The sequence below is a fragment of the Betta splendens genome, chromosome 9 (genome assembly GCF_900634795.4).
Source record: "Betta splendens chromosome 9, fBetSpl5.4, whole genome shotgun sequence".
In the NCBI taxonomy this organism is placed as follows: domain Eukaryota; kingdom Metazoa; phylum Chordata; class Actinopteri; order Anabantiformes; family Osphronemidae; genus Betta; species Betta splendens.
In genome coordinates, this window is record NC_040889.2 from 7598354 (window position 1) to 7612026 (window position 13673).

The window sequence follows — 13673 nt, forward strand, 5'->3', positions numbered from 1 at the left end:
TGCAGTGGTGTGTGTGTGTGTAAATATACACAACCTGTCAGGCTGTTCCGCACCGCACATCATGAGATGAACAGTATACTGTGCATCACCACAGTGTTCAACTCACTCGTCTGCGAAAAAAACATTATACTTTACCATTACTGTTTATAAAGGAATGTACGTAAAAAGGATCATTTCCACTAATAATGTTACTCGGGGCCTTATCACCTCATTAGACTGGAGCTTTCTAGAGCAAGAGCAGCTGTTGGTGGCGCTGATGATCAAGCTGATAGTAGAAATATTGGTCATTTATGTATCAAACTGAACCAAATACAGGTTTAGGTTTGATGGTCTACATCCATCAGTGAGACGCTGGCCGGATGAGATACATAACATATCGGAGTACGGTTCATCCACGTCGTGGAGCTCTGCCTGCATGGTTTATTGCTCAGACAGGGTTAACAACAGTCTGACTGGGAGCAATGACGCACTGAAATTTTATTGGACCTTCAATAGGATGAAAACAATTAAACAGAAATCAATGTGTGCTACGGGGAAAACAGAGTCATTCATCATAGGAAGACACTCAGCATCCCTTAGTGACGGCTCCATTTATGGGGCTCGATGTGAGGACGTAAGATCAGCTAACATAATATTGTACAGGCAATAATTTCAGTATTTCACGTTTGAGAGCGATTAAACACGTTTGTGTTTATTATTTCTATGCATTTTCTCACTTCACAGAGAAATGAACACGGGAATAATTAAGGCAAATGTGTAAAAACAGGAGGAATTCAGGATGGAGGCAGATGCTTCACACTTGATGATGGGCCACAGTTCTTAGTAGCTTTTAGAAGAACAGAGAGACCATGCACTGTACCAATACTTTCTTACAAGTATCAGAACATGTGACATTCAACGTCAACATGATTCCTTAAGCTCTAGCAGTCACTCATGAGAATTCATAATAATTACTTTAAATATAACATTAGCATTTTTTACTAACACAACTTGACAAGTGCACGAGGTCTTTCTTCTGTACAGTGTAAGAAATAGTTCTCATTCATGATTCGTTAATTAAATGTGTGTTTGAGGTACTACGCAAACAAATATAACTCAGTGTCAGATTGGCATCAGTAGTCCAGCCTTGTGTTACAGTGTGTGTCAGTGCCAACCTAAATTTATACATTTAGTGAATCTAGTGAATCTGTTATGTTGCCAAATTTGAATTCTGATCATGGCATCTGTAGGAATAATGTATTTTTTTTAGTATTGATAATCATGTAAACATTTGGTTTTGGGTTTCAACCCACCTCCCTGAAAGTCCAACATTTACTCTCCTTAAAGTTTGGAGACAAATGGGACGCCGTGGTACATGTCAGCCTTGAGCTTGATCCACTCGGCCAGCCTCTGAATGCTGCTCTTCTCCTGGCACAGCACCCTGGCCGCCTGCTTCAGCTTGGCCTCGTTGCGCGCCAAGTAGCGCTCCCCCTCGCTCTGCAGGAAGTTGAGCTTCTCCGCGCGGTTCTCGTTCAGCGGGATGTCCTCGCTCATTAAGGGGTTAAAGCGGAAGTAGGTGTCGGGGGGCAGGAGGGCGTCCAGCATGGTGTGCACCTCTGAAACAGCATTGGAGAGGTTCCTCACGTTACTACGCTTTTAGTTTCTTTTATAACGCCTTCGTTTGTGGCCTTACCCTCGGTGTCCGTGGCGCTGCTGATGACGTTGGTGATCTTGGCCTTCAGACTCGTGTACGTTGGGCTGTTCTTGCCAACAGTCTCATACCGTCCGGTGCCCAGAGACAGCACGCACTGCAGCGGTGTGTTGGGCCACAAACACTTGCACTCATGGATTGCCAACGCGGTGGGGTTGTTTATAAGGAGCCCTCCGTCCTGTAGGAAAAGAAAAACACCTTTATTTATCATTCCAAAAAGCGGCAAAACACAGCTTTCAAAATAAAGGAAAATCGGGGCTATTTGATATCTAGAATCTTTTGTAGTTTAATAGTCTCTGTGACAGCCAGCAGGGGACAAATAAGGTGAAACAGACGAGCTGCACAGCCTTAGACCAGAGGAAAAACAAGCAGAACAGAGCTGTGCCTTCAGCATCTAAAAGAAGTCTTTTATTGCTAATGTGGAGCACAACTGACCTGGGTAATTAGTTTAACAGCTGCATTACATTAAACTCAGTTTGACTGGTACATCCAGGGTTTAAATGGCGACTATTGAGCTATGACGTCTTTTCTTAGCAAATTTTTACCAAAGAGCTGCTGACCTAAATGATGCCAGCTATGAGATAAATGACACAATCAGGGTGAACGGCTGCCTGGTCCAATTTAGAGTTGCTGCTTCCCTCAAGTCCAGTTCTGGTTTTTTTTTAGGCCCGAAAGTGTTTTTGACTGGGATTAATAGTGATGGAGACTGAACCCTATTAGAGCAGGGGTACGGGTCATCTTCACACCTCTACAGGTAGTCAAATGCATCTAAAAGGACTGAATCCTCTGTTCTGTCAGACCAAATGCAGTAAACAAAGGCTAACATACCAAACACCAGTGATAATCAGTGTCCTATCACTGTTTCCCCTCTAAAGTAGGCAGAAATGTACATTTGTGTGTGTACACGCTAATGTTCATTTTAATCCTCTGCAATGGCAAAATTCTCATGGGAAATACCACTGCTAGTGCTGAAAAGTAGAGTAGGAGTGAGACTGGTGGGTGGCGACGGCGGCTCATGCTGCCAACGACACGCTGCGAAGCACAGACATCGCTCTCCTCAGCATCGTTTCCATTTCAGAGCTGCCTCAAAACAGATGCAAGATGAACAAAAAAAGACATCCTGCCATTATCAAATCATCCAGATATTCTGCTTGCTCATCCTGTAACATGAGGTGTTCAATTTGTCCACAGGTCAAAGTGACCTTGACTAAGAGACTAAAACACAAGCTACTCTTTATAAGTCGCTTTGCACAAAAATACTTGGATTTGGTGCAAAGCAACTTGCAAGGCCCAAAGCAGTGTGTGTGGCACTGAACAACCAGTTGATTTGTTTATTATGCAAAATTTAAAAAAATGGAGAGTAATGTCTAAGACCCGGTGAAAGGCCATCTACCGGGGCCGCTTCAACAGGAGATGCCAGGCGAGATTTACACTGGGTAGAAGAGGGACAAGGCTAATTTTACTTAAGTAGGTTATCAAACTGAAGCTAAGCCTTGAGCGTAAAGCTGCCCAAAAAGACCATCTAAAGATATCTGTCCTAATAATTAAAACTCCATAAAACAACACATTCAATCTGCTCTCTTAGGACAACTCCCCAAAGGTAAAGGCAATAAAAGGTAGTGGTGAAAAATAGAGCGGATTAATGCTACTTAAAATGTACTGTTTATATTAAATTATTCTTTAATCATAGCTACTAATCTGTTACTGCTGCAGTTCCAGTTGGGCGTTGACATGCAAAGAAGCAGGGTCCACCCTCAGACAGGGGTGGTGACGGCAGTAGCCCTGAGGATCGGAAACTCTTTCTATTGCCCTTTAGGACAGAGGCTAAATCATGCGACCACAGCAAGGCCTTTGATGTTTACGGTGCACGGACCAAGTCCAAGGACTATTTCTCCAGCTCCTATTTCCTTCTGTTCACTTTCCCTCCATCCCTCAGATGCCTGACAGCCAAAGGGGGAATGAACCAATAAGGGGGAGGCCACCACTATCAAGGCTGTGGGTTTGAAATGGAATAAATGCTCACATAAAGCCTTCATATGCACACACACAATCTATAGTTCCGCTGCCCTTGGCTCTGGTGTTTGAGGAAATGAAGCATCGGAGAAGAAACGTATTGATTGGTAACAATTCAAGGATATTACCCAGTCACGCACACCTGACCTTTCAGAGGCCCGAGTTCTTAGATCACTGTAACAATCAAATCATTGTTAAAACTAGTACAATTTTGGAGATTTTTAATTGTACTTTAGAGAGAGCGAGCTCATAGATATGAACTGAATTGAATGGACAGAGAGCATCAGCTCTCTCAGTTTCACATTGTACCTGGTGGAGGTCTTTTCCCAGGACAAATTCCTGGAAGTAGCCTGGGGCGGCAGACGAGGCCCTGATGGCCTGCCACATTTTGTGTTTGCAGTCTCCAAGGTAGTGGGATCGCACTCCTGGCATGAGCGTGTAGTTCCTGAACACATAGGCCTTCAGAGGTAAACCCCTGTTCACGATTGTGCTCACTGCTGACACCTGGTGGACAAAAGCATACAACAACTAAGGTTCTTTTTTCCCCTGTGTGCACAATTGTGCAAGGCTAAAAACACATCTCACTTACTTTAGGACAATTTGGGTCCCTGGCACTCTCAATCATACTCCCATCACCCATCCGTTCCCTGAATAAAAACACAAAATCTAGTGACAGCTGTCCAAACAATAGGGAAAGGTTAATGGGTCTACGATGGAGGACTAACTTGAGGATGGTCTCCCAGATCTCACTGTCATAGAAAGCGTGGCTCCAGCCCATCTTCACCGTTCCTACGATGACGTTCTGCTTGAACACGTCGGAGCCCAGCTTCCGGTACATCTCCTCACACTCCTCTAAGGGGATCTGAAAAATCCCAAGCATGAAGGCCAGAATGGCCCCTGAGGAGGAGACAAAGACAGTTTGCAAGGGATGACGTTACAGAGAAGGCAAAAGGCATGAAATGAAACTAAACGCTCACGACATCATACCTGTGCTGACTCCACAGATGTAGTCGAACAGCTGATGGATTCGCTTGCCAGTCAGGGTCTGCAGTTTATTAAGGGTTTGCAGGGCCAGCAGTCCCCTGTGAGAATGTTTTCAGAGCTCAACAGACTAAAATACTCCAGGTGTAGCATTTAGCATATGCTCTGAAATAATAACATTAGTGTACCTTGTTCCACCTCCATCTATGGTCAGGACCCGAATCCCTCTGCCTTTGACTGGTTCAGTGTAGCCCAGCAGAGCCAGGGCTTCTCTCACAGCAGCCTGAAGGGGAGGGTCTGTGGCCTGGCGCAAACGCAGCAGACAGGGCAGCACGCTCTCCTAAAGGTCACAGTGCCACACGGACCAAGCGGCTGCTGACGTTTCCGTTTGTCTGAGTTAGGGTCTGAATAAAAGTAAAGGCTGACCTTTACGGCTACGCCTCGCGTCTCGGGGAACTCCAGGAGATGGCAGCTGAGCTCCTCCACCCGGGCGGTGAGGAGTTTCCCGTCAGTGACCCTCTGCAGGCCTTTCACTAGTCCTCTGGTCCTGTTGTCTACGCTCACCCTGGCTATTATCTGTGTGACAAACACACAGCAGGGACAGAAGATGGACTCGTATAGTAACATAAACAAGTGCAGCTGTCGGTGGTAATTAGAATGGTGCGTTATACTTTCTCTCTTTGAATCCGCAGCTGTTGCTTCGCTTTTTCTGCTTCCTGCTCTTCGCTGTCTTGCGTCTCTGCAGCGTCCACGGCGCGCTCTTCAGCGGGAACCGATGATTTGCCTCTATCGTCTGCAATGCTTTTTGAATCGGCGCGGAACTTAGGGACGAGTGGCGCAATGTAGCTTCCGACAAATGCCTGAACGCTGGGTCGGGGGTAGGACAGGTAGCGGGTGAAGCCTTTTTTTGGGGAGGCTGTGAGTTTAGGGACAGACTGGGCCGCTCCGGCTGATGCAGGAGCACTGGAAGAGGATGCTTCTGCTGGAGGCCTGAGGGGCACGGGCGAGGCAGCGGGGTCAGCACTCTTAGCTTGTGCCACTGGAGACAAAACAGGAATGTGGTCAGGTGTAGAAACGGGCTCATCATTTCCTCTGTGCTGTTGCTGTGGCCTTCTACCGCTTTCTTCTCCTTGTGCATTGGTGCCAAAGTAACTATTGATGTGCAGAGCCAGAGTTTTGTAGGTCTCATCCATGTTGGTCAATAGAGCCGTTGGGTGAAACAGCTGCTTGGTTGGTTTAGCCACGGCGGAGGACGTGCAGGGCTCAGACGCACCAGACGTAAACCTCTTTGAGACAATGAAGGGTTTTTCTGAAACTGGCTGCAGTGGTTTGTCAGACTCTTCCTCTCCTGTGGCCTTATCGCCTCCTTCTTCTTCATCTTTCCTCATTGTACTTTCAGGTGGCACGTCAGGAGCGGTGTTGCCAGATGTTATAGTGTCAGCTTTGACCAGAAGGTTTTCTCCCTTGGTGCTAGAACTGGTCTTGAGGCGGGAGAACTTGGAGATGAGGTCTGTGCTGCCTACTGCCTTGGTGACACTGTCTAGTGTGGTCCTGATCCGTGACATGCGTCTGATTGGTCACTGGGAACAGCACTGAAGAAGATTCTGAAGCAAATGGATAACACTTTGATGTCAATGTAAAATAACAGCGACAGGACACCTGCCATGAACTACAGCAGATCCATCAGAAAATCCATTTGAAGCTGGGGTAATAGATTCATCTGTTGCACTGTTTTCTGAAAAGTAGATTAAACAAACCCATTGCATCACATATTATATGAAGCAAAATACATTTTATTGTCCAGAATATATTGCAGTACATATGTGCTCCACCGGAGGGCGCCCTTCAGCTACTGGGCCCCGTAACCATAGAAACTCCTCAAGCAAAACAGATCCCGGCAATATTCATAAATGTTCCCTGCGCTTCTGTCTGTTTACGGTGATTATGGAGCAGCACCAGGGTTTCACAGCAGAGTCAGTTCATCTCGAACGAGTTCTGTTGGAGAGACACCGCCACTTAGCCACGAAAGAGCAGGGAAGCTCGTCTCCCAGCGACAGCAGCAGCACCGATGCTAACGCTAACTGGGCTCCCAGCGGAGACCTCACAGCGGACGTGGGGAAACAGCGGATCGGGGAATACATCCGAAGCTGGGGGCTGGCGCCCTGCTGGCTCTGCGCCCTGGACTACATCTACCAATCCGAGCACGACTACTTTACCTTCTACCACTACCGGGCCCGCTTCAGCACCCCGACCCCGCAGAAGCCGATCCCGGGGTCGGCCAGCGTCTACTTCGTAGTGGGCGTTTCAAAAGTCAAGCCCCAAACTCTGCCGGTCGAGGTGCTGTTCGTGGTGGAGTCCGGAAGGCTGGTGCACACGCCCGGGGAGAGCACGTTTAGAGAGAAGTGGCTGGCTGATGTTATTGACAGCAAGGCTCTGCTCAGAGGAGAACTGGACTTTTAAAGCAGCTTCGGGATATAGTGGCTGGTGAAGCACCCATATTAGGATTGGTCTGGTGGGCTGAGGAAGGCTAACTAATTAGCTAGTTAGCCACACTAAGCCTCGACAATGAATGAACGTGACACGGCTAAGTTAATGAATAAAACTTATTGAACGTACCTTGCAAAACATGGGCGTTTAATTGAGAGTATTGTTGCTGGTGTGAGACATGCTGTGTATGAGAGTGTTGGCTGTATAAACAGGAAAGAGAGCGGAAGTGACGCAACGACCTGGTTGGCAGTAATGATTTAACCAGCAGATGTCGACAAAGCTCTAAACGTATCGTTTCCAAAATATAATTATAATGTAAATGTCATTAAACGTAATCCATAGCACGTTTATGCAGTGTGTGTGTGATAAATGAATGGACGCTGACGTCAGTGTAGCCTCTTACTGACGTCACAACCACAGAGAGTACCAGTTGCGTTTCAGCACCATGGACAGTGACATCTACTAGTTCAAGACAGTTTACCACATCAGCTTCAATCCCCCTCAGATTCCATGCAGGGCAGTGCACAGGACGAAGCCTCAATCTCATTTATTTTGCTGGCAGTGTTAAACGGCTTCAGTAAAATTCATAATGTTTCACTCTGAGAAAAAGATTTGAATTTCCATTAGTGGTAATGAAACCCTCAGTGGTTATGTCAATACTCAATGTAAACTAAATGAATGTGTAAACCCTCTCCCCAAACAACACACACACACACACACACACACACACACACACACACACACACACACACACACACACACACACACACACACACACACACACACGCACGCACGCACACACACACACACACACACACACAAAGTTGTCAGTCACCCCCATGCGTTTCTAATGGCTTCAAAACCAGTGGGGTGACATAGCGGTTATGTGGGAATGAGAGAAGCTGGGTGTAAATAATCGTTCACCTGCTGAGTGTGATGTAATCAAGATGAAAACACCAAAAGCAGAGGCGGTAAGGCTGGTGTTTTAACTTTAGTTGATGTATTTGACAGATGATGTAAGAGTTTGTGGAGCCAAGCATCTCAAAGACCAATTTCCTGTGTTGTGATTTTCAATAACAACAGTTATTGCTAATTGTAAATATGAGAAATAGAAATTGATCCGATTACTATTACACTGTTACAAACCTCTTTTGCCCACAAAGTATCATTAACACATCATCCTTTGACTTTTCCATAGAAGTGTTCCCATATTTAACTGCTATTTCTGTCTCTGCCAGCAAAATCTCTAAGCTTCTTTGACAACTCCTGGTGCAATTACTCGATTTTCTAAAGGACTGGCCATTTGTAAGCCTCTGTTAGCGCAAAACAATGATCAAAGGGCTTCGTTGTCATTTTACAATAGGCACAGAAGTACAATGGACTAACACGTCACTCTGCTGCCTGAACAAAAGCACCAGAATAAAGGAAGGTAAAATTCCAAAACACACCTTCCTAAAACAACATGGTTTCCTTTTTATACGTACATGATCAAAAACACAAGTAATAAGATGGTAGAGATGTTAAATTCAAAATATAACTAAAATAATAATTCACAAAACACACAAGCACATAAGCTGAGCTGAATGTTGGAGATGATGTTAAAATATTTATACAGCATTCAAGGTAAAGACAAGAAATGAAGCTGAGTCACAGGTGGAAGCAGACTTTGTGTTTGTTAGGTTGTTATAACACCAAAACACGGTCGTTTCGATTAATCATTTCTTATTTGTGTATAATAAGATAAACAGATCGTTGCTCTGCCACAACGACTCGTCAGGTAGGTTGACTCCACTCTCTCCTTCCATCATCTTTCTCTCCAACACTTGGCAACGTGGTGCGCCAGAAGAGGAGGATGTCGAGCTTTCACTGCGCCAACACGGCAACACCGGGTCTCCTCATGAAATAAACCTGTACGAAATGTTATTTGAAGCCTGAAGTTGCGGCAGTAACAGAGCAACAGTACAGGCGATACGCGCGTAAATGGAGACCAGCGGCAGCAACAGCTCGGGGAAGGCGACGGACGCGGATGGAGAGCTGCGCGGACGCTTCGCGCTCACCCGCGCCGTGGTTCTGGGTTTGGTTTTTGTGTTTGCAACATGTGCCAATGTTTTCTTCCTGGATACACTTTTGAAGAAGCGACACACACGGACTCAGCTGTTCCTCCTGCACCTGTGCTTGGCAGATTTGGTCGTGGCGTTTTTCCAAGTCCTTCCGCAGTTTTTCGTTGAAATTACGCACAGGTTCCGAGGCACCGACTTCCTGTGCCGCGTGGTAAAATACCTGCAGGTGGTGGGCATGTTTGCCTCCGCTTACATGATTGTGACTCTGACCATAGACCGCTACCACGCGGTTTGTAAGCCGATGGTTTCCTTCTTGAGGAGCTCATTCAGGAGACACCTCTCCATTGGCGCAGCCTGGCTGATCTCTCTGGTCTTCAGCTCTCCTCAGCTCTTCATCTTCTCTCTCCAGGAGGTGGAGGAGAACCAGTTCGACTGCTGGGCGACATTTATTGAGCCGTGGGGGAGCAGGATCTACATCAGCTGGATCACCCTGTCAGTGTTTGTCCTGCCTGCAGTCATTTTACTCTACTGCCAAATGAGAATATGCACAACCATCTACTTCAACATGAAGAGGAAGGCGCTGCAGACGGGACGCGCCAGCACGAAGGGGGTGTCCAACGCGATGCTTAAGACCGTAAAAATGACGTTTGTCATCATCATGGCATACACGGTGTGCTGGAGCCCATTCTTTATTGTACAGTTGTGGTCTGCGTGGAGCCCAAGCAGCGCGCCCACTAAAGGTTGGTCTGTTTAGGCCTGCATTACAATTTAACAATCGCCACGTGTCTGTATTATTTATAGATGTTTGTGATGTATGAATAATAAATCTAATATTGAATTCCTGATGTCAGTCTGGCCACTACACGTAAAATGATAACTCCTGAGACCTCAATAAGGAACCTATCGTATAATAATCACCTTTAACTTGAAAGCTGAGAAATGATAATCTTCATTTTAATTCACAGCAGCACTTCAGCTTCTAATAAATTCTCCCTCTCTCTCTCTCTTTCTCTCGCTCTCTTTCTCTCGCTCTCTGTCAGGTCCAGTGTTTGCCATCATCATGCTGTTGGCCGGTCTCAACAGCTGCACCAACCCCTGGATATACCGCTACTACTGCTAATAAAAAGCATAGAGGCCAAGACGCCCACTATTACATCATCATTAATAAACAATTAGACATTACTCATATATGAAGTAGGTTGTTTGATACAGTCCAGGGCCTGATGAACTCTAGATGCAACATATGGAAATATGAAGACGCTCAACATTCTATTATGAATTATTTATTTCAACCTGCTGTATAAATGAAAAGAAAGGTTAACGATTCCAATGTTATGTAAAGAAATCAGAATTATAACTTACCAAATAAGACACATGTTTTAAAATATGCTGACAGGGATCTAAAAGGTTTAAGAATCTCACATATGTTTTTTTAAATAAATATTGACAGATCTTGGTTCTGTACTTTCTGCTCACAAAGCATTTGTTTGTTTTTAATTGTATCGATTGGTTTTGTTTGATCACACTGTTTGTTATATTCATTCAAATAAATAACAAAAAAGCTCCAGTGTAATACAGCACAGTTGTTCTCAGACCTACACTTACCTCTTTAATGTGTGTTTTATGTGAGCTTGGTGCATTAGTGTTCTACATTTTCCTCTTTGAAAGACAGAACAACAGAATTAAAATAATTCAATTCAAGTCCTGGTTTTTAGGACCCATCCTACGTTCTACTGCTGCGGCAGAGCAGACGCGCAGCATCGCATCTTGGAGGCATTTGAAATTGCACTTTGTAAATCCTTTTAGGTGAACGTGCTCATTTTAATTCTAAAACCAATTTAGCGTTTTGCTCTCTCTCCCCGTCTCGCACACATTGCATTTGCCGAAAGCAGATTGTTTGAGGCTAACATCAGTTATCCACTAACAACATATTGGCCAATTAAAGAAAATACTGCTTCTTCCTTTTGTAACAACAGCTGACTTGCTGGTTTGCCTGCAGTTGGGTCGTTCCTACTTGCACCACAGGAGCAGGTTCAAAATCATTAAAGCAATATGGCCACTGCTCAGCAGGCACGCTTCACTACAGAGGCAGGGTATAGTGCACTTCAATCGGGAAAGCAGCATCGAATAGGAATAGGTATCTCCATTGGCCAAAACACTGTATTTACTCTATACTGACTGAAGAGACACAGAGGTGAATTCTGCTGGTTGTTATGATGCTGTGAGGTTTATAACAATCACCATGAGCACATTTACCATAAACTTTATTCTACATAGAAGTAGATCCATCACTTAGTGAAATTAATCTTGATGATTCCAGGACTGTGAAATCTGTTCCATCACACTTTGACATGACTGAAGAAAATGATTTGGCATTTTAACAAACACTTCACATTACATACAAACAAAAGTGAGAAATTTTTTTATAAAGTATATGATAATACTACAGGTATGTAGTAGACAAACGCACATACTCACTGATAAGTACTAATGGTACTGATCACAGCCAATACATCTGGTCAAACAGTGCCATCGTGTGGACATAAGATAATTTGCTAAACAATCATAATATAAATATACTGAACCATGTAACAGAACAAAGTACAAGAGTTGCAAAATAACAAGCACAATTAATGCTGCCCTGTAGTAATATGTATATGTGCATGTGTAACATATATGAAGTACAAATACCTGAAATACCGGAAATACATCCACATAAACAGTAATTTTTCACACTCAGAGCACCATGGTTGAAATATATTCTTCTAAAACTTTCTGTTTCTCTTTAAAAACTGCACCGTCCTTCTTCAGAATGGCAATCTCAGTCTCCAGAGCATGGATCTTAGCCATGGTGCTCTCCTCCCTGCGATCCAGCTCCAGGATCTTTGTATGCAGACTTACAATCTTGCCCCACAGCTGATCCTTGTCCGTGTGCGGCCTGCAGTATGAATGCTCATAAACAGAAACGTGCTCTCCATCTCTGGGCCCACTTTCCTCCAAGAAGCATCCCGCGGGGTCATCCCCAACCATCTCCATGGGAACAAAGCTGAATGATTGGCACAAAGCTGCCTCCCCATCAGAGAAACGGTCTAAAGACTGGCAACACAACACTGTCACCGTAGAGTCAATCTGGTCCTCAGAGCACGACTCACTGCACGGAGACTCTGCAGTTTGCACGCTGTTGTCAGCCACTATCTCATAAGCATCAGTGTGCGTCTGTGTCTCCGGGTGATCTGAGTGAGAGGAGACGCCAGTGCCCAAAACTAGAGGCAGTTCAAATGTAACCTCCGTGTCTCCAGCCACGGTGTTGTTTGTCAAGGTTGACTGGACCTTTTTGCATGGTCTGCTCAAAATAAGAGGCCTTTTACAAAGAGCTGAGTCTAATCCTGTGAGGTCTTCCAATGAGCAGGGTTCTGATGGCTTGGCTTTGGCGTTCCTTTTAACGATGCTCCCTTTATTCTCACCATCCTGATGCAAAAAGGAAAAGGGTTAAATTAGGTGGTGACGTTAAAAGCAAGCAAACAGCAAGCAGTGGCATAAAGCTGTATAAACCCACACGGACCACTTAGCAACTTAATCACAAAATGCTTAAGACTTACATTTTCAACCAAAGGGAAAACAGTTGGGACGGCTGTGTTCTTGAGGTAGCGGATGCCCCATCGAATATCAAAACAGTCCTCTGTAAAGTGCTCGCTGCACAGGTACTGATGGCGACTCGGAGTCCAGTCCTCCCGCTTCATGTTGTCAACCCATTTCTGAAGCCTGGGCTTGTCATGCAAGGGAAACCTTTGGGAGGAGAGAAATGCAAAGAGTTGGTCCCGCTTCAATAACCGTCATTTGAAACATGCATGCTAAAAATAGAGCTAATGTTATAAAACTAGAAGCAAAACACACAAGAGTAAGTTAACTAAAAAACTGACTGCGGCTCAGAAAACGAAGGCATCACGTACGGATAGAAGCTAATTCTCTTGTTGTCTTGTTTACAAGCAGAGCCCCCGCGGGTTCTGCACGCCTTCACCGCGCAGTACCGTGGCATTTCTCCAGCGAAACTACATGAAAACCTTTATTAGAGTCACGCGTGTAGCCAAAAATGTTTCAAAACACAAGCAGCTCGCTGGCGCCTCTTCCGGGTTGCGAGTCTCGTAACGGAGATGACGTGACTGTGTTTATGTACCAAGATAGTTAACTCGTTTTCCATGACAGCACTGTTCACTGAAAAGGCTGGTGTGAATGACTGCTCTGAATAGTTTTAAAAAAATCAACTTAAAGGAAAACTGGAACAACACACTTATTAGCTACACAAAACAATTAATTTGGCTGTACGCGTCTTCATTCTTTCACTTTCGGAGATTAACGAAGTTCACAGTTCACCATCTTGCTTCGTTCCTACCCTTTATTTGGGCCACACCCATTCCTCTACGCGCCCTCCACGCGCGCACTGC

The 13673-nt window shown here is 45.0% G+C and overlaps 3 protein-coding genes across 5 annotated transcripts in view; 1 reads left to right on the forward strand and 2 right to left on the reverse strand.

Annotated features, from left to right (window-relative positions):
* Positions 1-670: 670 nt before the first annotated feature.
* Positions 671-7400, reverse strand: pnpla8 (patatin-like phospholipase domain containing 8). 2 transcript variants are annotated; one of them, XM_029163619.3, is made up of 10 exons: positions 7301-7400; positions 5356-6288; positions 5111-5260; positions 4873-5024; positions 4691-4785; positions 4429-4600; positions 4293-4350; positions 4013-4207; positions 1673-1868; positions 671-1595 (listed from the first exon to the last, which is right to left on the reverse strand). In XM_029163619.3, the coding sequence occupies exons 2-10, from the start codon at positions 6247-6249 to the stop codon at positions 1321-1323; spliced, it is 2187 nt and encodes a 728-aa protein (XP_029019452.1). In that variant the 5' UTR covers positions 6250-6288; positions 7301-7400; the 3' UTR covers positions 671-1320. The 2 variants fall into 2 exon arrangements, with proteins under 2 accessions (XP_029019452.1, XP_029019451.1); XM_029163618.3 differs by having other exon boundaries at positions 5356-6419; positions 7301-7397.
* Positions 7401-8798: 1398 nt separating this feature from the next.
* On the forward strand, positions 8799-10508 carry avpr2l (arginine vasopressin receptor 2, like). Its single transcript, XM_029163137.3, has 2 exons — positions 8799-9971; positions 10272-10508. Exons 1-2 carry the CDS (start codon positions 9152-9154, stop codon positions 10349-10351), a joined length of 900 nt encoding a protein of 299 aa, XP_029018970.1. The 5' UTR covers positions 8799-9151; the 3' UTR covers positions 10352-10508.
* Positions 10499-13673, reverse strand: part of LOC114862620 (aldo-keto reductase family 1 member B10-like) — a 103657-nt gene continuing 100482 nt past the window's right edge. For both annotated transcript variants that reach the window (XM_055511731.1, XM_041072417.2), the window contains 2 exons: positions 12831-13017; positions 10499-12699 (listed from right to left, as the gene is read on the reverse strand). In XM_055511731.1, the coding sequence (XP_055367706.1) occupies positions 11968-12699; positions 12831-13017 (919 nt within the window). In that variant the 3' untranslated portion in view covers positions 10499-11967. The remainder of the gene's footprint in view (positions 12700-12830; positions 13018-13673) is intronic.